General features: G+C 43.3%; 2 protein-coding genes across 2 annotated transcripts; one reads left to right on the forward strand and one right to left on the reverse strand.

The window, feature by feature from the left end:
- Positions 1–64: 64 nt before the first annotated feature.
- On the forward strand, positions 65–7002 carry THUMPD1 (THUMP domain containing 1). Its single transcript, XM_037507502.2, has 4 exons — positions 65–361; positions 1573–1747; positions 2627–2875; positions 3281–7002. Exons 1-4 carry the CDS (start codon positions 131–133, stop codon positions 3616–3618), a joined length of 993 nt encoding a protein of 330 aa, XP_037363399.1. The 5' UTR covers positions 65–130; the 3' UTR covers positions 3619–7002.
- Positions 7003–7478: 476 nt separating this feature from the next.
- Positions 7479–27108, reverse strand: LOC119241862 (acyl-coenzyme A synthetase ACSM4, mitochondrial). Its single transcript, XM_037507503.1, has 13 exons — positions 26905–27108; positions 24520–24730; positions 21615–21822; positions 17880–18023; positions 16287–16443; positions 13070–13149; positions 11516–11639; positions 10795–10875; positions 10560–10661; positions 9729–9856; positions 9534–9633; positions 9040–9159; positions 7479–7568 (listed from the first exon to the last, which is right to left on the reverse strand). Exons 1-13 carry the CDS (start codon positions 27106–27108, stop codon positions 7479–7481), a joined length of 1749 nt encoding a protein of 582 aa, XP_037363400.1.
- Positions 27109–27490: the final 382 nt, after the last annotated feature.

The raw sequence follows: 27490 nt of genomic DNA on the forward strand, positions 1-27490 counted from the left end.
GGCCGCGGCCTGGAGGCGGGACCAACGGGGCCGTCGCGCGCACCTGACGTCAGCAGCCCGCGCCCACAGCGGCGAGGACGCCGAGGCCGTGGAGAAAAACGCTTCTGGCTCGCCTCAGCTCTCGCGCGCCATGGCGACCCCGGCCGAGCAGCCTCCTCATCCCGGCGGCGGGAAGCGCAAGGGCAAAGCTCAGTACGTGCAGCCCAAGCGGGCTCGGCGCTGCGATGGCGTCGGGACCCGGCAGCTGGAGCCCGGGCTCCAGGGCATTCTCATCACCTGCAATATGAACGAGCGCAAGTGCGTGGAGGAGGCCTACAGCCTGCTCAACGAATACGGCGACGACATGTACGGCCCGGAAAAGGTATCGGCTCCCGCGGGGGAAGCTGGCCGGCGGGCCTTCGAGGGAGGACGTTGAACTGGCAGGTTGAAAGGCCGCCCCCCTTGAAGCGCATGCGCGAGTCTTGCCGCCAGCGCATGGGCGAGGGGCGTGACCTCCGGTGTCCCCGCCCCCTCTCGGTCACCACCCGCCCCGCCCCTCCGGCGTCGGGCGCATGCGCCTTGCGCTTCTTCCCTCTCTGGGTCTTCAACCTCGGTGGCTCCAGTTGGTAGGTTGCTCTCTCGGTTCAGGTGTTGTGTTTCTGAAGCTCTTTCAGAAACAACCTCTCAGGGCAGCTTTTGGGAACGGCCACGAGTACGCTGAGGCCCAGCTAGGTTCCTACCAGCAGGTGGCTGTAGTTCAACTGGGCAAACTTCAGTTGTCTTAAGCAATAGGATCTTTGAGATACTGGGTTTAATGCTGGTGCTGTTTACTTTGCCAATCCAAGTAAAAACACTTTAAAAGGTAAAAACTTCACCAGCAATACCACTTACAATCCAGTTGTGCCGTCCCAGTTTGGAAGTCGTCATGGTACTGGATTTGGATTAACACAGGCACACAGCAAGGAGTTAGTTGAAGGAGGATAGCACCGAGGCCTTTGAATTTAGGTGCTGACGTTCAGTAGCTCTGGGACTCGAGCGTGGGCGTGGTAGTTAATTCTGCTGAGCCAGATTAAGAAAAGAATAATGATGGTGTTTCATAAGGTTGGCAATATACGTGAACTACATCCCGGCATTTAAAGGCTCTGTAAATATGAACAGTTGTTACTGTGCCTCGTTAACCACCTCATTGGCGGCAGAAAACTGGACGACAAGGGCATGTTATGTCTATACTGGTTCCTTGAGCAAATTTTTGAATTATTTCTGTGCTCTATTCTCAGTAGAATAGGCATAGTGGTTTGCATTCCACAACTCTTTTGTCAGGGCCACCCTGAAATGATAGCTGTGGTGAACATTTCTTTCTGTTCCAGACTCTCAAGATGCTTTTGGAAACATTTTCAAGTTATCTGTATTACAGATAATACGATTCTCTGAGAACTCCCTTATTCCTCTGCATCTCAGAGGGAGTGGTGTCTTAACAAAAGGTTTTATTGTCAATATTGTCAATCTGCCACAGGGAGTTTCACATAAGTATTTAATTATAGCTTTTAGCATAAGCTGTTATGGCATTTGTGCTCATTAGTTTTATGCAAACAGTTTACAGATATTGATCAGCAGCCCTCTGGAAGTAAGGAAGAAGATGATGATGTGGAGAGTGCCTTGAAGAAAGAAGTTGGGGACATTAAGGCATCTACCGAAATGAGGCTAAGAAGATTCCAGTCATTGGAGAGCGGCGCGAATAATGTAGTCTTCATCAAGACGCTTGGGATAGGTGTGTTTAATGTGCCTTACGGTTATTGCTCCAGTGTATCTGGACCTGGACATCTCCCTGTCTAGAGAATTACCTACAAATGGCTTCATGGGGCATGGCTCAGCCATGGGATAGCATTCTCTCTACACTGTGTAGCACTAGGCATATGAAGAGAAGAGAAAATGGGATAGTGTTCTTAAACATGGCATTGGTTTAAGAACAGAAACCTGGTTCTGCCACTTGCTTTGTAACTTTTGGCAAAACAAGAGTGCATGTGCTATCTAAACAAAGCAGCTGCTATTCCAGCCATTTTTGAAAGCAGTCCCTTGTAGGATGAGATCTTCCGGTTTTTCCAGAAAAGTTGGAAATCTGGAGCAGTTTGTAGATTTTTAAATGAAGATAACTAATATAAAAATACTGAAAACACTGAGCAGCCCAGATAGACTTGTGTGTAGTCATCATCTTGCAACTCAGGTTCTGGAGCTCCTCCCAGAGCCCCTGTCTGAGATCTAGCCTTGTGTATAAACCTAGCTAATGGATTAATCAAGTTGTTTTGAATGACTTGAGGATTTTTATTGTTTTTGTAGGAAAAGAGCAGTATGGTATTCCATTAGGTAAATCACACATCACAAAAATGTTAAAATTCCAGTACTTTGACAAATAGTTGTTTTTAGTACAAGCAGTGATAATGCTGAGGAGTTAAAATATTAGATACAGTTTTAATACATAGTAGGCAGTGAGGAAATAGTTCTAAAGATGGCTAGACTTATTTAAAATTATGATAAATTTCTTTACTGTCAACTTATGTTATTGCCAATGACAATTCAGTTTAGAGAGTTTGAAGATTCTTTAAAATACGTGAAAAACCTATGGTCTTGTTTTCTGATTTTTTCCTTTCAGAGCCTGAGAAATTGGTACATCATATTCTCCAGGATATGCACAAGACCAAGAAGAAGAAGACTCGGGTTATTCTACGAATGTTACCCATCTCAGGCACATGCAAGGCTTTCTTAGAAGATATGAAAAAATATGCAGAAACATTTTTGGAACCCTGGTTTAAAGCTCCAAACAAAGGGACATTTCAGATTGTATACAAATCTCGAAATAACAGTCACTTGAATAGAGAAGAAGTTATCAAAGAATTGGCAGGTATGTTTCTTGTAGTGATTTTACATAGGTGAGCAGTGGTAAGTACTTGTTTATGCTAAGAATTTTGTTTAGCAATTTAAGTCTTACATACTTGAGTGTAGAACAAGCATATTAAAATGTTCTTAAGGTAATTTCAAACCTAACTCACTTCATTATATTACATATGAGATTTTCTGATCTTTCCAAATCAAGATTGATTTTGGAGGGGTTGTGGGAGGAAGTACTTTTCTTATTAAATGTCTCAGAATTCCATTTGTGGTTATTTGCTTGAGAGCTACATAAAAAAGTAGATGAGTAAATATACTGTTTTAGCAAGTTCTAAACAGAAAGAGGTGAAAGTTTATTTTTGTATCAAGCTAAATAACATCCTAAATACTTTTCCTTTTTTTTTTTTTCTCCCCTCAGGAATAGTAGGCAGCCTCAATTCAGAAAATAAAGTGGATCTTACCAATCCACAATACACAGTGGTAGTAGAAATCATTAAAGCTGTCTGTTGCCTGAGTGTTTTGAAAGATTACATGTTGTTCAGAAAATACAATCTCCAGGAAGTGGTAAAGAGTGCTAAGGATTCATCACAGCTTAACCCAAAGCAGACAGCACAAACTAGAAATGGGAAAGAAGCCAAATTGGAATCTGATGACAAATTAAATCAGAATGACATAGCAGAAGAAAAAAATAACCAGCAGATGGTACCAGAGAATAATGAGAAGCTGGGGCAGACAAAACCAGCGTCTGAGACATAGGTGGTGAATGAGGGAGGAGCTAAACCTGAACTTGGATGTAAAGTCGTAGGAGAATCCAAGTCAAATGAAAATGACCTCTCATAGGAAACAAGTCATTTGGTGTTGGTTTCTTCACTGGGATTCTTCGAGATGTGGCCGAGATTCTCTATAAAATTGTGACAATGATTATTTTTGAATTCTGTGTGCTGCACAATGCTGTCTTCACAGTAGTGAGCAATGTCCGAGAGGCCCTGGTAAGTTTTGTTAGCAATCTTTCAGCCCTGTATGACCGTATGTGGGCAGTAGGCCCATATGCACTGGTTGCACTAGGAGAAGCTGGTTGTAGTTGTGAACACGGGATGGCTTGGAGGAGGAGGGGTCCTCTCCCTTACACACACCCCCTGCGCCCCCCCTTCCCTTCTGCACTGCCAGCTGACTCATGGGAACAAGTGAGCTCTATGAAACACACTCGAAGGAAAATTTATATTCTAAGGAAGAAATTTTTACCTGTCACAATTCAGCTGTCCCCTGCCGCTTTGTAATCATGACAAAAACTTGGTCCTGTAGTTGAAAGTGAATTTTTTGTGATATTTTTGTACTTTCTGTGATTTTCTTGTTTTTATATTATGCCCATTTTAGTTACATTTATTAACATTGGCTTGGTACAACAAATCTTATGTTCCAGGGCTCCAATTTTTAAAGGTACGGTGTGAGATAAAAGAGGACTATTCTAGGCATAGACTTACAGGCATTTGATGAGGTTAGTACTGAAGAATTAGAATTTTCAGTTACTTCAGGATACGCATGCACAAAGGGGCACACTCTCTTCACAATGGAAGCCACTTCTCAGTGGTCTGCTGTGGACTCATCATTCAAGCTGTGTTACACCATTGTGCATTGTTTGTGAAGTGTGACTGACAAACAGTGTTTGCTCCAACAGATGTAATTAAATCATAGCCATTTGATAAGTGAAGGTGTTGATTATTTTAAATGACTTGGAATAGCAAAAAAATTGTTTTTAAGTCACAGTGAAAAGCCTTAAGAAGTAAATTATTTAGTAGCAGAACTTAGTCCAGAAGGGAAAACTCACAGAGTTGGCAAGAGTCTAATAGTACTAATATTAGAATGCAGCCCAAGAAGTTGAAAACTTTATTCTCAGTTAAATTAATAGACTTACTATAGTGTTTCACTGTGCTAACAAAGTTTTGTGTCATTAATGGAAAAGCAGCAGCTTCTCTTTGTGGTTTGACAGGTCAACAGATTTCACAAATATTTGTCAAACTAGCATTTGTGAGGTAGTAAATGATGACATTCAAGAAAACTTTCTCTGCTGCTTGGTGCCTCCCAGTATAGCCAGTATAAATTTTAATGACTTTTCTTACCTGAAATCCAAAACGTTCTTTCTGTCATCCATACTCCTGCCTATCAGTCAGGGGTTGACTGACAAGTGTTGCCTTTGTTTAATGAAAGAAAATCCCACTGTTGACATTAAAGCCACTTTTTTCATAGAGGTGCTGATTAAAAAAACAAAACTTGGAGATGAAGAAAGTTCTGATAATGCTACAAAATTGGTTAACTTTACTAAAGGCCTGTTTATGCAAGTATATTAAAAAAAAAAAACAAACCAAAAAAAAATACCTGAACAAAGATCACATAAATCTGCTACGTGCAGAAATCCAGTGGCTTATCAGAGAGAGTGCTCAGCAGGACACTTGAGTGGACAGGTGAATTCCCAGAGAACTTAAGAGAGAATGCGGGGCCAGGTTTCTGAATGCTTTGGAGATGATGACTAGCTACAGAAACACAACAAAGCAAAAATGAACAATTATAAATCAGAGACATCCGGCAGGGGAGGAGGCCGAACAGGGATCGGAGGGAGGGAGGGAGGAGCACAGGGGACTGAGGGGCTGGTGCACGGGTGCATTGGAGAAGGAAACTGTGGGGACTACACCTGAGGGGGTGGGGGGAAGCAAACATTATTAAAAAATGAACAATGATGTAAAAATATAAACAAAAGAAAATAGCCTATTTAGATGAACAAATGCACATGTTTTTGCAAGGTCATAGAGAACTTGTCTTTTCTTAAAAGTAATGGGATTCTTAGATTTTAAACTGGTTTGGCAAATGTTTCCGCAGACACTTGGGCTTAAGAAGGAAGGGCAGCAACAAATCTCAAGACTTAAGTCCTCCTTTAAGAACCACAAAACCAAATTAAATAGAATTTTGCCAATACTAATGTATGACTATGAGGAGCCCTTTAAATCTCAGGCTGGGATTTTTGTCTTGAGAAAAAGAATCCTGAGTCTGACAGTTCTGGATTTCTGTGGAACAAAAGTAACCTTCGAATTAGTGCTCTCATACTTTGAGGGTTCCCTTCTTTGGAAAGTTTTCTCAGTGCTTCCTCCAGGCTAAAAATAAAGCTAGAAGAGACAGACACCAAAGAGGGCTACTAAATAAGGTGTCCAGATTGAGGGTATTAAGATGTGAAATTAACTTTTGGAGATAGATTCACTCTTAGATTTAAAAGGTTTGGGAGCATTCTAAATGTTAACTCTTCTGTGCCAATGGTTGCATTTATTGAATGGCTAGTGAACATGAAAACATATTATCTGAGCTATTGGTTCTGCTCGAAGCAGACTAGGATTTTGGCGGGAGGGAGCGCAGAGAAAAGTCAGGGCTTTGCAAATGTAAATGAGGCTAGAACTTCCCTTGTATATCTTTAAATATTTAGGATGTTAATAGTTGAAATCATTTTGAAAGGATAATAAAAGTATTGTTAGTATATTGAGGGGAACATGGAAGATAGTATTTTGGTGCCTTCATCAGACATGCTGCGACACTTAGTGCAAAACTTTGGGACTCGGCGTAATATTGGCCACATGCCTACAGGACAGCTAAGCAGCTCTGCTCAGCTGATTTCCTTTTTCTCTTTGAAAGCTGCTACTCGACAGAAAGATTTTGATTTTGTGCTTTGTTTTACCTCCTTTGTATATTTGTATGTGGTAAGGCCTGGCTAGGGCCAAAGCTATTCCCTATTTCTATAGTGCTGTGTTCTTTTGAAAGATTTGAAATTGAAAGATTTGTTTCCAGGTTTATCACTTGTTTCACTGACGTTTGAACATGTTATTTTATAAAGGAGCTTCGGGGTGGGGAGTGAGTATTTTTTCTCCCTTCAGTTTTTATTTAAAATGAGTCAGTTAAAACTCCAGTGTTGTGGTTTAGTAAACCTGTTTTGCTTTGTAGAGGAAAGAGTGTAAACCTTTGTATGTTAAGGTTAAACATGATTTCTAGACATTATTTGTATTTTGCTTTTGGTATGGCCAGATATTCAGCTTGTTCTTCTATTTTCAGAAAATAATAATAAATTTGTTCGTTAAATGTTGGTGTCTCCACTTTTTATTTTGCTTCTCAGTAAATCTTTTGCTCTATAACAAATAGATATCATAAAAGGCGCTTATTTGTCAAATTGAATATCAGACAGTCATTAAATGGCCCTAAAAAGTAGAAAGTTTATTAAGTGCTTTTGAATTATTAAATATGCTTAAGTAATCTAAACTTTAGTGAATTTACTTAAAAATGGGGTATAGTAATACACTACTTAAATTCATTTAATTGAATTTTGTTTCTCATTTTAACATTTTAATTCATGTTAAAGAGTTAGTAATATATAAAGATGTACATTTCTCTTAGAATAGTTCTAATCTTCATTTTTAATCAGACATGCAATAAATTCATTATCCACTGTGCTTTTCTTAATAATCCTTGGACCCCTGCTATTTTCAGCTCCACAAATCATAATCATTGCCTTTGTTGTTTTGATTTCATTGTAACTACTTCATTGCAACTACTTCATCATAACTACTTCATTGGTTAGTTTTCTATCAGGCTGCTCGTCCCCATTCACGGTCTCTTAAAACATTGCGCTTGATTTTCCCAGTGATTGTCTTCGGGAGCTTTTGAACAAATTCCACCTAATTAACAGAAAAACATTATGAGATACTTGCTTCCAATTTGACAATACCAAGTAACAGAACAAAAAGAATTCGCCTGAAATTATGGCATTGAGTAAATTTTTTAGTTTGGGGATTATCTTAGCTTAAGTTCATTGAATTTCTTGGACACCCAAACTTCTATTTATGTAGTAAAAATGAAGATGGAGTTCCAGCATAAGGGTTTTTTGGTGTGAATGCACTTAATATGCTTAGGCAGAAGGATATAGTCCCTTTATTGTTTGTCCCCAATTCAAACCAGATCTAAGCTTCTGTTGTCTCAGGGAATAGAAGCTACACCTAAGTGCAAAGGAAATAGCAAGTTCATTCTTGTTGAGCTTTAAAAGAACTGGGTTCTGGAGGTGCTGAGGGAGAATTTTTAGAAAAATTTGAGTATATACAATTTTCCCTTTTTTTGAGTTTTAATTTATTTTATATATTTTTTACTAGGATCGCTATATTTTATTTATTTATTTTTAATTTAAATAATAAATTTTATTTTTATATTCCCCCATACAATTGCAAATGCCCCATTCTGACCCCAATCCCTCCCCTCCCGCCCCACACCCCCCAAAAAGTGTCTCTGGTTCATAGTTTTTTGTTGATTTTCATTTTCACTTTCTTATATTCATTTTCCTGGTCCCTTATTTAAGCTTTCCAGATTCCTGCTATGAGTGAGACCATCCGGTATTTTTCTTTTTCTTTTTGGCTTATTTCGCTGAGCATGATCCCTTCCAACGCCATCCATGTTGCTGCAAATTGCATGTGTTTATAGGATCGCTATATTTTAAAGTGTCCTCAAACAACATTTCCAAAAGTCAACTGTCTACTAAATTTAGCAAATTTAATGGAAAAAAATGTAACCAGTTCTTAGATTGAAATGAACTACCTTTGGTTGAAATTATGCCCATGGAAATAAAATTCTCATATAGAGGCTCAATGTCAACCTATAGGGTTTCAGGACTAGAAAGAAATTACAGTCCCATCTGTGTGTCTTTAAATAGTTATTCTTAAATCCTTTGAAGCAGGTTTCTGGAACAATTCCACATTTTCCTTGGTTATTATCTTCTTTCGGGGTCTTAGATACATTCATGTGCTACTTACAGAATGGGCCTTGAATTTATAAGCGTATTGTTGCCAGAGTACTTTGATGAATTAGCCCTGAAAACAATTTGCCACTATTTTTTCTCATATGGAATGGGGCTGATTAGTTCTGTACGAATCATATATAGTTACTCAGTATTTCAGAGTTAATCAAAACTTAGGGTTTATCAAGTACCTGTACTATCCTAATATAAGATATTTTAAAGCAAAATTCTTAGGGCTGAATAAACTGAAATAGGTATTTTTCTCCTTATCTAATGAACTACTATAAAACTAAAGTTAAGAAAATCTATATACTTACAAGTTCAGACCCTAGTTTGGTGACACTTAAACTGAGCAAAATACTTGCCTTTCTTGGATATTTGTAAGGTGCAGTTGTCTTTTTCACATGATCTTGAAGTTCAAGAGTTAATTTCTCAGGGTTGGATGATTTAAAGGGTGCAGATAAGACAACAAAAGCTTTTACTACCTGCAGGAGAAAAGTCAATATATTGATAGGTTTGTTTTTTAGACACAAAGAGTTAATAGCAACTCAATTTTGTTAAGAGCAGCTTAAGTGATGCCAGAGATCACCTCTGAACACTGAACCAATAAATTCCCTCCCCTCCTTTTTTAACTTAAGTCACTTTCAGTTGAGTTTCTGTCACTTGCCACCAAAAGAATCCTAATACACCCTCTGGGACACAACTCATTTATAAAATCGATTGCCTCATAAACATTTTTTTGCCATGTTTCTCATAGTGCGAATTAACTGACAGTTCTTGAGGTGCACTCTTTAGCGTGGTCATATGGAAGAACTTGAAAAGATGAAATTGCTATTTGAGTTAGCGACTTTCACTCTACCTCTCCTCTGATTGGGTCTGGACTACTGACAACAGCCGATTCAACAACAGCTGGGTGCTCAATCAGCGCGCTCTCCACTTCAAATGGGCCAATACGGTACCTGGACATGGAAAAGAAGCCTTGGATGATGACACCGCCAAGTAGGAGATCTCTCCTGGCAAAATGTGACTTTCCAAGAGTGTCAAATGTACAAACCCAGAGGACAGGATGACATCATCAGCTCTGCCAACAAACCATAAATACCCATCGCTGTCCATCACACCTCTGTCTCCAGTGACATAAAAATTCCCTCTTATTGTGGCGGCAGTTTTCTCGGGATTGTCCTAGGAATCAAAGATGACATGGGAGATGAATTGGGTCAAGACAGAAACTTAAAACTTAAACCTGTGAAGTGACTAGTACTTTGAACATTCTATTTTTTTTTCTGTTTTTTTTAAATTTTTATGTTCCCCATACAATTGCAACCCCCTTATTTTGACCCCCTACCTCCCCATAGAGTGTCTCTGGTTCATAGTTTTTTGTTGATTTTGATTTTCACTTTCTTATAGTTATTCATTTTCCTGGTCCCTTATTTAAGTTCTCTAGATTCCTGCTATGAGTGAGACCATCCAGTATTTTTCTTTTTCTTTCTGGCTTATTTCGCTGAGCATGATCCCTTCCAGCACCATCCATGTTGCTGCAAATTGCATGTGAGCATTCTATTTTTAAACTAAATTTTAAAAAGGTAATTCCTGGTATACACTACAAAATATCCAAGAGAATAATAAACAGTGAGGCTTTCTCCCAGCTGCCCGGTTTTCCTTTCTGAGGACAGCCACAGCAACTGGTTTCTTGCACATTGAATGCCGTCTTTAAAGAGGGGATATTCTGCTCATTTTATAGCTGATGAAGCTGACTTGGCTTTTGTGACTTGCCCACGATCATCTAGCAAAACATGGTGGGCATAAAATTTGGACTCAAGTCTGGGTGACTTCCCAGACCTCCTGTTCTATTAAAGAGTGAACAGTGTGTTCTCCGTTCTCATACCACGTATTCAGAAAAGAAGCAGAAGGGCCGTGTAGACTTCAGTCTGAGGGCAATTTCCCCTTCTTTGCCGGTGGGTAAGATGTTGCCATTTTCATCTATAATCTAGAATGAAAGAAACAATTTCAGTCTAAATTTTTTTTCACAAAATGAAAACAGATTATGAAGAGAGGTATAATGAATATCAGAAAACTATAAATATTCTTTACTGAACCAGCCAGACATCTTCTCTACCCACCTGGACATCATAAGGTAATATTCCTTTCCCCATCGAGCCTGGTTTAATTTCTTGTCCTTTCTGATTGGCACAAATTATTCCCTGTTGAGAGGACGTGTTTTCTGTAAGTATGTAAAAGTTCATTTTCCTATAGCTATTTATATCATGACAGTGAAACTTAACACCCAGTGTGAGTGACTTCCCCAGTTTGCAAGCTCATCTTTCGAAATACATTATTTGAGACCAGTGGCCCTTACACTTGAATGGTATCAGAATCACCTGGAATGTTGTCAAAATACAGATTGCCTGGCCCTGCCCCAGGGATGGTGTCTGAGAATTTGTATTTCTACCAAAATCTCGTATGATGCTGACACTTGATCTGAGGACCACACTTTGAAAACCACCCCTTTAGACTAAAAATACCCCTGAGTGCACCCCGGAAGAAATTCTCCACTAGGCCTCTTTGGGGTCCTTTTTGTTATAATGGATTAAGCTGCTCTTAATCGAAAGTCCCCGATCCCTAACACATCTGTGTGGGGAGGAGACAGGAAGGCTGCAAGGAATAATCGCAACTTCCCTTCAGCCAAACCTAACTGGGAAATTCAGAGGTTCCAGTAACGACTGGCAAGGTAAGAATTTCAAACCTGGTGGGGGCACTTTTGGGGTTCAGCTGACATTCCTTTTGAAATGGATTTGAAAGCCTCCCAATATGTGGAATTTAAATTTTGCCCGTTAAACATACCACTTCCGTCTGTCCATAGCCCTCATACAACTCCAGCCCAGTTTGCGCCTTCCACTGCTCCCGCACCTCGGGGTTGAGTGGCTCCCCACCCGTCAAGCAGTGCTGCAGCTTCTTGAATTTGTATCTAGAGAGACAGAGTTGTGCAGTGTTGGGGGCAGGAATCTGTGTGGCTTTCATTGCAAGATCATTAGGAATTCAAGTAACAAGCAAAAGAGCTAGGAAAGTTCATTCGACCAATGCTTATTGTGAGCCTGCTGTGTTGCCAGACATTCCTCCAGGTGTGTGGGGCACGCTAGTCATTAAAAGAAAGTTCCCTGGCAGAGAGTACATTTTAGCAGGCTGTGAAGAAGGGGAAAGGGAGGAGAAAAGGCTGAAGATGAAATTAAATGCCTATAATGAGCCCGGTTAATTGAGCATCTACTGTAGGATGTTAGGCGCATTCTCTGCTTTACAAACAGGAAACTGAGCATGAGAGAAGTTAGAGGTGCCCCAAATAATAAAAGGTGAGTCACAAACTCTGTCTTCTGCACTTAGCGCCTGGCGGTTCTCTCACCGAAGATCCCTCACTTCTCACCACAACCTCCCATGTGGCTCATGGTTTTCTCTTGAGGGTGGAGTAAGGGAGGGTGATGGCCTGTCTTGAACGTCAAGTGTCCCCACCTGTTTGACTTTGGCGCTTGAGCTTGGCCTTACTACCCAAAGCTGGAGCTTTTAGCCACTGACCCCCACAGGGCCCAGGAGAGAAAGCCTGGAAAGCTGGTCCTCTGAGGACCCAAATGGGCAGGAGGTGTGGTAGAATCCCTTCTTTTCAAGATGACCCTTGACTAGCCCTTCATTACTCACAAACGTGAGCAAGATGCCCACATTTTAAGGGTCATGGAAGATTCATATCAGCTTTCTTCTGCCTCACAGCCCTCTCTCACCCCGGCACTCACACCTGGGGGGAGCAGCGGCCTCCAAAGCTTGTGCTACTTAATTGTTTCTCTCTTCCTTTCCTTTTCTCCTCCTGTATTGAATCCATGAGCTAAATAAATACATGTTGCAATTCCACTGGATATTCAGGTGATTTGGTTTAATTAAATATAATCAAGTTGGAAGACTTCTCTTTAAGGCAGTATCAATGTAGTTGTGCCTAAAAACATTTTAAAAAGAAAAAGAAAAAAAATGTTTTGGTAGAACTGACTGTAAATGGCAGTAGTTCTGCAAGAGTTCTGGGACTGTAGGACTCTGTCTGGGAAAATGTTCAGTTGCCCCTAGAAACTACCTTGGAGAGTCTTAAACTGGGCAGGAGGTGGAGGCAGGCAGTGGGCATTGTCTGGGGGCACAATTGATCATCACGGCCCAAGACAGATGGGACAGACAACTGGCATGTAGCAGGTAGAGGCCAAATAGATTATTATCTACATGCTCCATGACCCAGAATGATTCGGTTCAAAATGTCAACAGAGATGAGGCAGAGACACCCTAGTCTCTCCAGTGCTGAACGGGGGAGATCTGTGATGCTGGGCTAGTATAGCTTTTGTCTGCTTCAAATGGAGATTTCTGCACAAGTACCTCTTAAGATCTTTTTGCACGAGCATCCGGTACACGGTGGGAGCGCTGCACAGGGTTGTGATGGGATAAGAGGCAAGTGTCTGGATGGCGGAGAAACACGAAGATGTCAGCGGTGGTTATTCAATGTCCGTGGCTGGAACTACAACCCTCATTCTTCTCCGTTAATACATGACCATCTAGTCACTACTAATATTTATGAGTCGTCACTAGTGATTACATAGACGTCTGTGGGGGATTTCCAATGATAAAGAATGTGTATATGTTATAGTAATGGACATACATAATCACATTAAACAAAGAGTGGATTTTTGAACTTAAGAACAACCTCAAAGAATAAACTAGCTATTCTATCCCAGGGCTGCAAATTACCTTTCATAATGGAATCTTAAAAACTGCTGTCCTTAAACTCATGTATGCTGTGGACTCTGGATACAAGCCAATCTAGCAGGACCTTTCCAATACCGTTCTTATGAAAACATTAGTCCTTTTGGGTGGACTGATTAAATGCAGAAGTAAAGGCATTTTTCAGCTCTTAATTGTTTCAGATTGGCTGAATTTATTATGCTTCCAGCTCCTTAAAATCAAAAGCAGCCTAGGCAGCTTTAATCTAGTGAAATACTAGTGATTTGGAGATCCTCTTTCTAGAGGATCTTTTTGTCAGTTCACATAATGAATTGACAACTTACATTAAATCTAAGCATTTGAGATAATGCTCTCACAATATATGTCTGGGCTATCTAGTTTGTTATAGATCAAGAATAGCAGAAAATGAACATTTCTATTGTATTTGCTCCCTAAGATTTCAACTGTTCTTAAGTGTAGTGCAGATAGCTAAGTATAGTTTTAGTGTATTGTAATAGTGTAAGTCTAATGTAAGAGCTGTTGCAGCCCTTAAATACACACAGTATCTGCAAAATAAAATGTTATGATTTTAACATTATTTAATATTATATTAAATATGCCATGTCAACAATAAATTATGTTAGTTACTAATAAAAATATTGTTTAATATAATGATTGATTATATCATTGAGATATATTTCACATCATATTAAATACAAATATTAAAATAAGAATAGATATTAAAGATTGTATTTAAGTATTATAAAATTTTTACATTTTATAAAAAAAGTCCTTCTCTTAGAAATGAAGTTTTTTTTAAAGATTGATTTATTTATTTTATACAAGAACTGGAGTACGGATGGGAAGCGCGGGAGGGTGAGAGAATTCACCAGAGCCAGAGCAGGCAGAAGGACCAAGGACACTGCTGAGGGGAGCAGCAGGCGAGGCAGGAGAGGCCTGCCAAGCCATGTGGGGTTCTCCCTGGCAGGCGGGGAATCGAACCCGCGCTGCAGAGGCTGCGGACAGCTTCACAGCGCGGTGCTCAACTGCTGCGCCACCGGGAAGGCCCTACAAATGAAGGTTTTAAAACTGCAAAGTTAACCTATCTACTTCAGGGCACTTTGTAAGTATGATGTAGAGATATTCTTACATTCTCCTGTGTTTCGATTAAGACCCTTAAGCCATCTTGACTGACCAGTTAGTAAAATAGCAGGATGAAAATAGCTTTTATTTACACACAGGTATGGGGTTTATTCGATAATGTGTATTTTCTTACACTTAATTGATTTTTCATGGTTGAAAAATAATTGACCTGAATCACCTGTTTCTAAAGACCAGAGACATCACAGCCATCCGATGCCTCAATCTAGCTGTTTCTGACTGAGCAGGAAGACCATAACTGACTTAAAAAATATTGGATTCTGAGAGAGAACAGAGCGAGAAGCACGGGGGAGGGGAGAACAGAAGGCACTGCTCTAGGAGAAAGGAGGTGCTACCCACACGGGGTCTCAGATTTATCAACATTTGTCTTTTGTTCACTGAATTTTGTTCATGTCTTTTGTTTCACTGAATCAGAAACCAACAGTCTGCTTAGACTTGAGATTACTAATCCTTGTCTAGCACCAGACTTTGGCAGCCACAGATTTAGCGACACTAGCAGATCCTGAACACTTTGAAGCATGAGAGTGGGTGTGATGCTTGAGTGTGTTGTTGGGGTGCCCTCTCCTCTCTGTGGTGCAAGGGGTTAAGCACAGCACTGTGAAGCTATCTGCAGCCTCTGCAGCATGAGTTTGATCCCCGGCCAGCCAGGGAGCTACCCACATGGCACAGCAGACCTCTCTTGTCTCGCCTGCTGCTCCCTTCAGCAGTTGTAGGGTAAAGAAAAAATATCAGGTTTTTCTGCCCTCCCGCCATCAAGATAGATGATGGATCCTTGCAGTCCTGAATGCATGCCTGAGGGTGGGCACCTGGGGTAGGGTGTGGGCATAGGTAGATGGGATTCACCTGGGCTAAGACTCGGCTTTTAAGGGCAACGTCACAGGGACGCCAGCAGAAGCCAAAAGAGAAGCTGAGAAAGCAGCAGCAGAAGCCGAGAGAGAGAGAGGATGCTGGAGAGCCCAGATAGAGTGAAGACTTGTTGGGGGCTGGGAGGCCTGCCAGCCTCCCGGCCCCCCAGCACCCCTGCCTGCTGTGTACCTGGTAAACCCCAATAAAAGCCTGCAAAAGCCACTGAGGGCTCTGACTTCTCCTTTACCCGGTCTGCATGGGATCCTAGAAAACCTGCCCTGTGTCCATTCCTGACCTTACACAGTGTATTTCAGTCAATCTGCCTGTTCTGCTCCCCACTCTGTCTCTGGTGATTCCTCTAACCCCCCCACCTCTGGCCTACACCCCAGTTCTTGTATGCATAAATAAATAAATCTTTTAAAAAAGAAAGAGAAACTAAGTCTCCAGGACTTCGGCTTTTTAATGGATTTTTTAAAAAGATTTATTTGTTTATACATACAAGAACAGGGGTATAGGCCAGAGGCGCACGCGCGTGCGTGCGTGTGTGTGTGTGTGTGTGTATTCACCAGAGATAGAGTGGAGAACAGAACAGGCAAAATGATCAAAATACACTGCTGAGGGAGAGGCGGGAGAGCCAGGAGAGGTCTGCTGTGCCATGTGTGTAGCCTCCTGGTTGGCTGGGGATCGAACTCATGCTGCAGAGGCTGTGGACAGCTTCATAGCACTATGCTCAACCCCTTGCGCCACCGGGGAGGCCCTGTTGACTTAGTTTCTTGAGAAGGAATGCTTTCCAAAGAAGTCCTGGATGGGGGGGGGGTCATGTGGTATGAGGGAGACAGGAAAGATGTCAGGAGAAGTGGTGACTTACATCTAGGAAGGTTTCAGGGTCAAACTGGGCCATTCGGTGCACAAACACACAGGCTCCCTGAAGCCAGGAGGAAAATACACTGCCAATGGCGGCCTTGATCCAGCCAGTGTCAGACATGTTCCAGATGATGTCTGAGGACTTCAGATCTAGCCAGTACCTAAACCACAGGGGGAAGTGACAGGTCAGACCAGACAACAAAACCAAAACCAGGAAAGTTCATTTGACCAATGCTTGTTGTGAGCCTGCTGTGTTGCCAGACATTCCTCCAGGTGTGTGGGGCACGCTAGTCATTAAAAGAAAGTTCCCTGGCAGAGAGTACATTTTAGCAGGCTGTGAAGAAGGGGAAAGGGAGGAGAAAAGGCTGAAGATGAAATTAAATGCCTATAATGAGCCCGGTTAATTGAGCATCTACTGTAGGATGTTAGGCGCATTCTCTGCTTTACAAACAGGAAACTGAGCATGAGAGAAGTTAGAGGTGCCCCAAATAATAAAAGGTGAGTCACAAACTCTGTCTTCTGCACTTAGCGCCTGCCGGTTCTCTCACCGAAGATCCCTCACTTCTCACCACAACCTCCCATGTGGCTCATGGTTTTCTCTTGAGGGTGGAGTAAGGGAGGGCGACGGCCTGTCTTGAACGTCAAGAGTCCCAGTCTCTGAGGACTGGCCAGAACTTGAACGACAACAGTAAAGGGTCAAAAGAAACCCCAAGGCAGGTGGAAGGATTCTACCCCCCATTCTTCATAGGGGACTTTTTTTTTAGGAGATAATTTTTTTTTAAAGATTTATTTATTTTTATACAAGAACCGGGGTACAGGCCAGATGCACGGGAGGATGAGATGATTCACTGGAGACAGAGCAGGGAACAGAACAGGCAGACTGACTCAAATACACTGCTGAGGGGAGCAGCGGGCGAGACAGGAGAGGTCTACCTTGCCATGTGGGATTCTCGCCGGCCGGCTGGGATCGAACCTGCACTGCAGAGGCTGCGGACAGCTTCGCAGAACTGCGCTCAACTGCCTGTGCCACCAGGGAGGCCCCCATAGGGGACTTTTTCAGAATTTTAATAGACTAAGAGTGGAGGGGGAGGTTGCACTGGGCAGGATTTTCTAAGTCTGCCCATTGATGCAACCCACATTTATTGAGCAAATATTATATGCGAGCAAGATAGATCAGATCTCTGCTCTTGTTTTAGGGAGACAGTGAGTATGCACTAAAATGAATAAGTATATAAATTAACATCATCATTTCAAATAGTGATAAATGCCATACAGAAAAGAACACGGGTAATGTGATAGTTTTAGGATATTTAGGAAGGCATTTCGAGTTGGGTAAATTTACCTGGCAATGAGGAGGAGTTAGACATGGTGCCGCGGGGACTGAATCAAGGTTGATTCCCAAACTCTTGCTTGATCTGTTGGTTTGATGGTGCCACTTACTGAGCTAACATTGGGCAGGGGCATCAAGAGTTCTGTTTGGTAGATGTTCCCTTGAGATACTAACAGCTAGCCAAGTGGTGTTAACTAGGAAGTTGCAGGCACGTGTTGGTAGTTCAGGGGAGAGCTTAATAAAATCAGACTGAGTCAACTTCCCTACCTTCCACAGATGGTGTACCCAATTCCAAGGCTGCTCTGGGAGTGCTGGGCCATCTTGGGGGAGCCTGTGGTTCCACTGGTGAAATAAATAGCCATCGGTTCTTGACTTCCTGTCTCGACACAGTTGTGCTCAGCAGAGGCAGATCTGTAAAATATGAACCCCAAGACATGGCTGAAGACGACAGACAAGTTTGACTTTTGTGGGTGTTTTTGCTTGTTTCTTTTTTTGTTCTGCTGCTTCTGTGTCCTTGATATAAGAAGATCGTTAATAGAACAGATCGAATCCAAAGCTTCTCTGAGAGGAATTTTCCAGGAACTCTTTGAGGGAATTTGCAGTCAGTGCTAAGAGTTAACAGCTCTGATCTCTATCTCTTATTTATGTTCCACTTCCCTGTAGGCCAAATAGGTAACTGGTGAATCTTGATTAACTTGAATCACTCATGGTATTGATAATTCCCTCCCTTTCCAAGGCTGGTTTAGGAAAGGGCATGTGAATCAGGGCCAGTGAGCTGTAAAGGCTTTATGGGACATGCTGCCTTGTTCTAAAAAGAGTCATGAGAAAGGAAGCTGCTGCCCCCACCCTCATCATATTTTCTGGCCTTTGAATATTGTTGTGAAAGTGCATGAGGACTGAACTGCCCTAGCCCACCCTAGCTTGCCATGTTGGGACTTTAAGGGGAATTGGCAAACACACAAGGATGGCATGATGGGAAGAGAGTAAATCTGGGTGCATGCTAACTTCATGGGACCACTGAACTAAACAACTCTTATTTCATTCTCCCTCTGTACTTCTTACAGAATTAAATCAGTTGTGGTGTTTAAACCACTTTTACTTGGTCCTCCTATTACCAAAACCATAAGCATTCTAGCTGATTGCAATGTCTGGGGAAGACTGTACAGGTAGCTGCAACAATTCCTTCTGCCCCTTATTAGTATGCCTCTTCTCATGAGGGGTGGAGTTTATGTCTGTCTTCCTGAATATGGGCTGGCCTTAAGGCTTGCTTTGACCCACAGAGTTTGGTAAAAGTTATGTCTTCTTAGGCTAGGCCTCAAGAGACTGCAATTTTCTCTTGCACTGGGGGACCCGGCCACTGTATAAAAATGTTCAGATTGTCATGCTGGAGAAAGAGGCCATGTGTGGGAAAAGTGAGGTGCCTCAGCCAACAACAAATATGAACCCACTGGGGTCCTTCAGCCCCCATCAAGCAAATTGGAGCTGATACAGGATGTCTCTGCTGAGGCTGCATGAACTTCTAACCCACAGAATTATGGACAAATACAGTGATTGTTTCACACCACTTCTGCTTATACAGGGGCAGAAGGAATTGTTGCAGCTACCTCTACAGACAGTCTTCCCCAGGCATTGCAATCAGCTAGAATGCTTATGGTTTTGGTAACAGGAGGACCAAGTAAAAGTGGTTTAAACAACACAACTAATTTAATTCTATAAGAAGTACAGAGGGAATGGCTTATTACTTATTATTGGAAGACTGATCAAATGCCTAACAATTTTTAAGATTCATGTCATATTTTTAATTTCTTGGGTTGAAGGAAATAGGATTGAGGATGCTGTTTTAATATCTCAATGATGAATAGATAAGATTGCCATAGAAACTGGAAAACATTGAGGAATAATTATATAAATATGCCCTACACAGTCAAAAATACTTTTATGAAATATGAATGTGATTTTTCTTGTAACTTGTCCTTCCGCCCAAAATAAAAAAAAAATCACTCATGTTGATATTTTCCAGTATAAGTATTGGGGTGAAGTTGGTATCTGTTGGCTTGGAAAAAAGGAAATTCTTTACAGTAATATTCTGGGGTGGGGGAAGCTGAAACCATCTGGTATTTTTTTTCTTTCTGCCTTGTTTCACTGAGCATGAACCCTTCCCTATCCATGTTGCTGGAAATGGCATGAATTTATCTTTTTTGATTGCTTTTTTTTCTTTTATTGAAAGAAGAAACATTATAATCCGTGAATGATTTTCAGCCATCATTCCATTTTCTGATTTGTCTTTCTTTCTACCTAGATACCTGAGATTGATTTCTAGATTTTTCAAAACTGATTATATATATGCCGATGACATTCATATTTGTACCTTTATCTCTTTGAGCCTGAGATGCAAATATCTACACCTGATCTTCCTAGACTCCTCAGTGTCAATATGGCATCTACTGGTTCTTCCTCCAGTTGCTAGTGCCTTCCCACTAAGTCACTCAAGCTAAAAAGCAGAAGACTCCTTCCATCATACTCACATCCAATCAATCTCTAAGTCCTGATAGCTCTTTATTTGCTTTCTTCCCTTTATACCACTCATTAGAGTTCAGATCTAGAATCCCATCATCTCTCTTCTGCATCCTCCAAGACGCCCTCTCTGATTCCAACCTGATTCTCGAATTATCTATTAATACAACTGACAGAGAAATTTATTTAAAATCCAAATGGGCCTTGACATGCCTTTCTTAAAACTCATCAATGATTTTCCTTGTTTCCAGGATTAAGTTATTTCATCCCCAAAACAACACATGAGATGTGTTCAGTATAATTATCCCCATTATACATGTAAGGAAAGCTGAGGTTAAATAATCTGCTCTTTCACTAACTCAGGAAATATTTCTTAAGCACTGGCTGTATGTTGGGAACTGGAGAAAGAGTGATCAGCTGGAAAAAAAAAAAAGCATTTCTGTCTTTTTGGAGCTTATCATTGAGGACAGGATTTGGGAAACTTTTTAGTAAATATCATAGGGTCTGTGGACCACGCAGCCCACTCAACTCTGCAGACATAAACATCATATTGTGTATACGCTGCACCTGTGTTCCAAAATAACTATATTTACAAAAACTTGTGCTGAGCCAGAGTTGTCCCATGTGCCCTAATTTGCCAACTCCTACTTATAGGAGCAAAACTAATAATAAATGAATAAATGGAAGTGACTGTTTAGGTCATGACAAGAGCTATGAAGAAAACAGCAGGGGGAGACATTAGAGAGGCTTGGAGTTCTGCTCTAGGCAGGGTGCTTGGGCAGCTTCACTGAGGAGAAACACTCAGGCTGAAAGCTGACAGTAAGGAGTCTGCAGTGGAGAGAGGAAGCAGAGTATTCCAGGCTGAAGAAAGCAAAGGCCCTGATGTAGGGCATGTTTGAGGAATGAAAGTGTGACCAGAGCAAGTCAAGGCAGGGAGGGTGGAGGAAGATGCGGTCCAAGAGCTAGGCAAGGACCAGCCGTGCAGGCCATACATCACAGATCACAGGAGGAAGCAGGGCGACAGATGCAGAGTTCATCTCTTTCTGTCCTTAGAAATACCTTTTTTTAAAAAAAGATTTATTTATTTGTGCATACAAGAACTGGGGTACAGGCCAGAGGTGTGGGGGTGAGAGGATTCACCAGAGACAGAGTGGAGAGCAGAACAGATGGATCTACTGAAATACACGGCTGAGGGGAGCAGCGAGCGAGACAGGGGAGGTCTGCTGCACCATGTGGGTAGCTCCCTGGCTGGGGATCGAACTCGTGCTGCAGTGGCTGGCGATAGCTTCATAGTGCTGAGACTTAACCCCTGCACCACCAGGGAGGCCCCCTGTCCTTAGAAATATCTTATTTTATCAAGTGACCCTTTTCTGGGAAGGGGTTGAAATCGACCCATAATGTTGCTGAGCTTTTGGCATGAGGAGACTCCAGGAAGTCAACTGTAACTGTTGTTGCTGATACATAGATGAGGTTGGGGAGACTACTCACTGGAATAACTCCTGGAAGCTGAGCCAGCCGTTCCGACTCTGCGGAGACACCAGGAGCTTGGTTTTCAAGTGGGGACACTCCTTTGCGATGGACTCCACTGCCGGGGCCACCTCCTCACTGGTCACAATGCACTTGGCCTTGGACACTTGCAGTCGATAAAGGATGTCTTTCGCTGTCAGCTGGGTTGTTCCCGGCATGAAGACAAGTCCTAGGAAGGAGGTGGGGTCTGAGCTGGACTGCTGTCCCTGAGAACTCGGGAGTGTGGAAAACTTGGGCTTGTGCCTGGTGGGGAGAAGCTTCAGAATCCAGTGCTCAGGGTCCTGTGCGACACTCCTGGGAGGTCTTTAGAGCACTGGTTTCAGGGGCTAGCAGTCTCTGGTCAAAGCCTGCGCTTGGGACTTCCCAGCTTTGTGACTTATCTTTTGGTGCCTTCCTTTGCTCTCTGTGAAACGGGGAAAGTAAAATCAGTGTCTGACAGGTGGTAGACAGTGTAATGGTGGGCCATCATTCCGGGGCATCTTTGCGGGACACTGAAGCATCATTATTACATAACACTTAAATCTCTCTTTAGAGCCTTTAACAGACTCGCGAATGTTCTCTCAGTCTCCTGAAGTGGGCACTGGTGGTGCCAAAATGAGTTTTGTAAGATAATCCACTGGGAGATAAGAAAAGAGTTTACTGAGCTGAAATATGACTGAGATAGTAGAATTCTTTCTATGTTTTTATCTTGTTTTGGTATATAGTTTACCATAGGCATACTTAGCACAATAAAATGATATAAATGGCTACGTCCAGATGGGTGGAAGGGTGCCCCACATATTTTTATTGATAAAATGCGTAGCCAAAGGAAAAGCCTGCAGCCTCCTGTTAAAACAACCTGGTGGGCCCAGGCAGTGGTCGCCACCTGAAGGGATGTGAGATGCAGTCTTAGCTGGTGAGCCTGGGAGCCAGTCCTGGTGGCCTGGCACCATCAGAGTTTGCTAGATCGCTGGGGCAGGGTCTAATTTGGTTCACCTCTCACTTCGTGTGGACACTGGCCTGAGCTAAGCCCGGCTTTAAGGTACTGGTTCCTTATGACAAGAAGCTAAACAAATGTGATTACATCAAACACAAAGCCTCTGTGCTGCCACAGAAGTGAAATGTAATCTGCTGCTGGAGAGGAGATATTCTCAGCCCACACAGCAGATAATGATTAATATGCAAAATGTAAAAAGAAGCCAGGGTTAGCTGATTCCTAGAGGAAGCAGCCCCTTGACTGTGAGCGTGTCTTGGACATGTAAGCAACCAACCCCCCCATCCATTCACCTAACACCCTCTTTATCTAACTCTCACACCCCAACCCAGTGCTGCCCCCTAAGCCCTCCCAGGGTCCGGGACTCAGGAACTAGAGACCACCCCTTATAGCCAGCCCAGAGCCCATCATCACTGTTCAAACACTCCAGTCCTAAACCTGCTCCGTCTTGCCCTTGCCAATTCCTTCCCACCAAAAAACAAGCAAAGAAAAACCTGCAATAAAGACTTGCATTTGTTAAAAAAAAAAAAAAAAAGAAAAAAAACAAAAAGCTGCACAACTCAGCAAACAACCTGGTCCAAAAAATAGGCAGAGGATCTGAATAGACTTTTCTCCAAAGAAGACATATACTAAGCAAGACACATGAAAGAGTATTCACCATCACTCATTCTCAAGGAAATGCAAATCCAAACCACAATGAGCTATTTAGCATTTCACACCTGCGAGAGTGACCTGTTCAAATAAGACAAGGGACAGCAAGTGTGGCAATAGCAAGCCTTGCATGCTATTGTTGAAAATGCAAATTGGTAAAGCCATTTTGGCACTTCCTCAAAAAATAAAAACATCAAACTACCTTGTGATCCAGTAATTCTACCTGTAAGTATCCAAAGAATGTGAAAACACTGATTTGAAATGATATGTGCGCCCCCATGTTTATTGTGGCATTCACAGTAGACGAGATATGGAAGCGGCATAAATGGCTGCCGAAGGAGGACTGGATAAAACAAAACCTTGGATTCTGAGGACAGAACTGTGGCTGCCAAAGGGAAGGTGAGTGGGAGGGACAGGTAGGAGGTATGGACTGAACAGAGGTGGGAAGCTGGTGTGAAACTTAGTGTTGTAAACCAATGGTACCTCAAAAGAGGAGAAAAGAGGCAGAGGGTTTCCAACTGGGATCCACTGTCACGTTCCTACAAGTGCTTGTATTTTCATGCTTTTTCTCCCTTCTGTGTTTTTATATCAGGGAGAAGAATCCATGTAAGTCCCGGATCATCTGGACAAATACGTGGTCCAGCATGACAATTGGCACGTACACCTGCTGGGCCCAGACTATGGAGCTTGTGTTCAACGACTGCATCACTTTCCAGAGGTGTGACTTTGGGCAGCTTTTCAACCTCTCTGCACCTCAGTTTTCTTTTCTTTTCTTTTTTTAAAAAATATTTATTTATTTATACAAGAACTGGGGTACAGGCCAGTTGGGCGGGAGGGTGAGAGGATTCACCAGAGACAGAGTGGGGAACAGAACAGAACAGCAGACTGAAGAAATACACTGCTGAGGGGAGCAGCAGGCGAGACAGGAGAGGTCTGCTGCGCCATGTGGGTAGCTCCCCGGCCGGCCAGGATCGAACCTGCGCTGCAGAGGCTGCGGACAGCTTCACAGCACTGAGCTCAACCGCCTCTCCCACCAGGGAGGCCCCACCTCAGTTTTCTTTTCTGCAAAAAGTATATCACAATAACACCTACCTCTGAAGAGAATGACTATTACCTGACAATTGGTCTTGATTTCAATTGTTATTTTTCTGCCCTTTGTAGGCACAACTTTAGTCAGAACTAACTAACACTTCAGAAGACTCTCAGCCTGCACTATTTGAATTGTTAGAAATGGACACTCACCTGTTCGCATACAAGCCACGTTTATGAGCCACCACTCTGGGATTCGGGGCAGGATCACGGCGACTCGGTCTCCTCTGTTCAGGCCGCAGGGCTTGGTGAGCACGTTTGCACATTTTCGGGACAAGGAGCCCAGTTCTCCAAAACTCCACTTCACCTCATCCCCTTTGCCACTCACCCACCACAGGGCCGGGTTGGCTGGCCGCTCTCCTGTCTGGCCAGGGGCACAGGGGTGGGGGGGGGACAGAGAGAAGAGCCTATGGATTCTGGTGACAGACCCCCTCTGCCTTTGAGGGGGACTGCCCTCACCCATTGAACTCAACCCATCACAGTGCCCCTCCTTCCCTGACCACTGGGTGGGCATCGGACCCCAGCTGGGCCAATCACATCCGTTTTCTGGGAAGAGCCAAAAGGTGGAAACTAGTTGAAACAAAACCCATGTGGGGGATCCTGTTGCTTCCGCACCGCAGGGAACTGTCCCGTTCCTGCCCTCGGTTCCTGCCTGACTGTCCTTCCGGCCCAATCTTGTGAGCTCCCCGTGCCCCTTGGGATGCATCTCTTGTTTCAGTTGGATTCTGTTCCACCCTAATCACCCTCAGTGTGTACTAAGATTGAGCGGGAACCTCACATCTTTCGTCACCCAAAGGGCCAAGGTGGGTTTTATAGGCAATAAAGAGCAGGGTGGAGTCCACTGCGTCTGGGGCTGGGGGGTCAACTTGATTGATTGATTCCTGGAGGAAAGTTTTCACCCAGGTGTTGAGAAAGCAAATCTCTACTGAAAAACTCCTTGCTTTAAGGTACTACCTGGGGAAATAAAATTGCTTCCCCTTTTTTCCTTATCTGGAATGCGCCTCTCACCTTCCCTTCTGGAAAGTACTTCAAAGCCTCCTTTTCATTTCACTTCCTCGGTGAAGCCTTCCTTAGCCGCCTCTCCTCCCCACCTGCTCCTCTGCATTCCCGCAGCTTTGTGCTCGCTCTGTTGTAGGCGACTTCTTCTACTGGGCTGATTACAGACAATTCCCTGCCCCAGGAATGAAAGCACCACAAAATCAGGGACTGGTTCATGTCCCTTTGGAACTGGTGACCCTGGATACGTAGCTTAACTTTTACGAGGTTCAGTTCCTTATCTGCACCTCCAGGTGATGGGGATTTGATGAAATAATATGCGTCAGTGTTTCTCAATCTTTGGTCACTGGAGTATCACTATATTCGCCAGGCCTGTCTACACCTGTGCCATTGTTCTTTGTAGTTTTCTTTACATCACTCACTTTATGTGTATACATTTCCTTAAGGAGGAAAGTGTGTTTAACCTCCACCATAAGTGGAGAATCAGGACCATTTGCTAACAATAGGTTACTGAAAAGTGAATATACCGAAAACACAGCATGTCCTTACATTTTATCTAGAACGATCAATTTCTATTTGCTCTTTGTTGAAAGGACAGTTTAGCAAGTGTTATAAAGATGTTAAAGACAGGCCTTCCCCGGTGGGGCAAGGGGTGAAGTTGCAGCACTATGAAGCTATCTGTAACCACTGCAGCACGAGTTCAATCCCCGGCCAGGGAGCTACCCACATGGCACAGCAGACCTCTCCTGTCTCACCTGCTGCTCCCCTCAGCAGTGTATTTCAGTAGATCCACCTGTTCTATTCCCCACTCTGTCTCTGCTGAATCCTCTACCCCAACCCCCCACAACTCTGGCCTATACCCCAGCTCTTGAATGCATAAATAAATAACATAAATCTTTATAAAAAAGATGGTAAAGACATAATGGAATTAGAGGAAGCCCCTCCATCTATTTAATAGGAAGCACTGATTTGACATTATTTAACACCGTGTGTAGTTAGCATCTGCCACCATCTTCTGAAGCACAGCGGGTCCTCATGGGCATCTGGATGACCACTGACAAGTAAAGTGTTTAGCCCAGTGCCTGCAAGGGGCAGATACCGGTAACCAGGGATCTTGACCTGAGCTCACACAGCAAACACACTGGAAGGCATTTTCTCTTTCTCTCCCCAACCTCTAATTCTCTCCTAATTGCTCCAACCATGACTACTCATGAAGCCAAAGCTTAAATGACAGCTTTTTACTTAAGCCTGTGACTAGCCCAAATGGGAGAGGGACAGAAGAGTTAGGTGGGCACTGAAGAAAAAAATGAAGGAAGAGATACATCACGATGTGGGGGCTGCGGGGTTTCCAGAGAAAAAGCCACTGGGAGTGGAGGCTCACAGGTCTTCCCTGGGGAGAGGGAGCTGAGCAGGTAGAAAACAAAGGAAGCCAAGAGGATGGAAAAGTGGAATCAGAAGTGGCAAATGGACCCAGAACAGGGGGGGAGGGAGACTGAGAGGTAAGTGGACACCGAGCGCTGGGGGAGCCCCTTCGTCTGGCACCTGCTCCTTCAGGGACCACTGGTCCAGCACGTCCCCCGCGAAGTTGAAGTTCTTAGGCAGGGCCCTCTCACAGCGATTGATGGCTTCAAAGTCCGCGAGGGTCAGAGGTGCCCAGAGTGGGTGGTCTTTGTGCAAGAGCCGGCTGGGTGGCCTGGGGAGCCAGAGGAGCCTCAGCGCCATCCGGCTGCGGAGGAGAATCTTCATGCTTCCCGGGAGGCCTGGCTGGCTGCTGTGAATGTGGGAGAACCACAGCCTGCGGGGAGAGGCAGAGGGGGTGAGTCTGCTGGCCCTCTGCAGTGAGACTGGGAAGTGCACTGTGTGCTCCTGGGGAGCTGCGGGGCACCCTGAAAAATGCCCTACAATGTCAGGCTCACCTTCTCCCCAAGCAATCCATAGATGCACAGAATGTTTGCCCTGGATTAACCAGCATTCGAGGCCTCCCCTGTCTGCTTCATATTGTTCCAACTGTATCTGCTACTCCTCCGCGTGGATTTCCTCCTGCAGTCGGCGCCCCATCCACTTTTGCTGAGTGTCTATTTCCACCCTAAGATCTGTCCTGTCCTACTCCCTGCTTCTGGCTACTCCC

Source organism: Talpa occidentalis, unplaced genomic scaffold (assembly GCF_014898055.3).
Source record: "Talpa occidentalis isolate TD23 unplaced genomic scaffold, MPIMG_talOcc4v2.1 talOcc4.12, whole genome shotgun sequence".
Lineage (NCBI taxonomy): Eukaryota > Metazoa > Chordata > Mammalia > Eulipotyphla > Talpidae > Talpa > Talpa occidentalis.

Coding starts and splice junctions, on each gene's coding strand:
- THUMPD1 (XM_037507502.2), top strand. CDS start 131: ATGGCGACCCCGGCCGAGCAGCCTCCTCATCCCGGCGGCGGGAAGCGC. Junction 362..1,572: donor ACATGTACGGCCCGGAAAAG/GTATCGGCTCCC, acceptor TTATGCAAACAG/TTTACAGATATTGATCAGCA. Junction 1,748..2,626: donor CATCAAGACGCTTGGGATAG/GTGTGTTTAATG, acceptor TTTTCCTTTCAG/AGCCTGAGAAATTGGTACAT.
- LOC119241862 (XM_037507503.1), bottom strand. CDS start 27,108: ATGAAGATTCTCCTCCGCAGCCGGATGGCGCTGAGGCTCCTCTGGCTC. Junction 18,024..21,614: donor AGCTTCCAGGAGTTATTCCA/GTGAGTAGTCTC, acceptor CATATTTTACAG/ATCTGCCTCTGCTGAGCACA. Junction 7,569..9,039: donor CTTACAAATATCCAAGAAAG/GCAAGTATTTTG, acceptor TCTGTTAATTAG/GTGGAATTTGTTCAAAAGCT.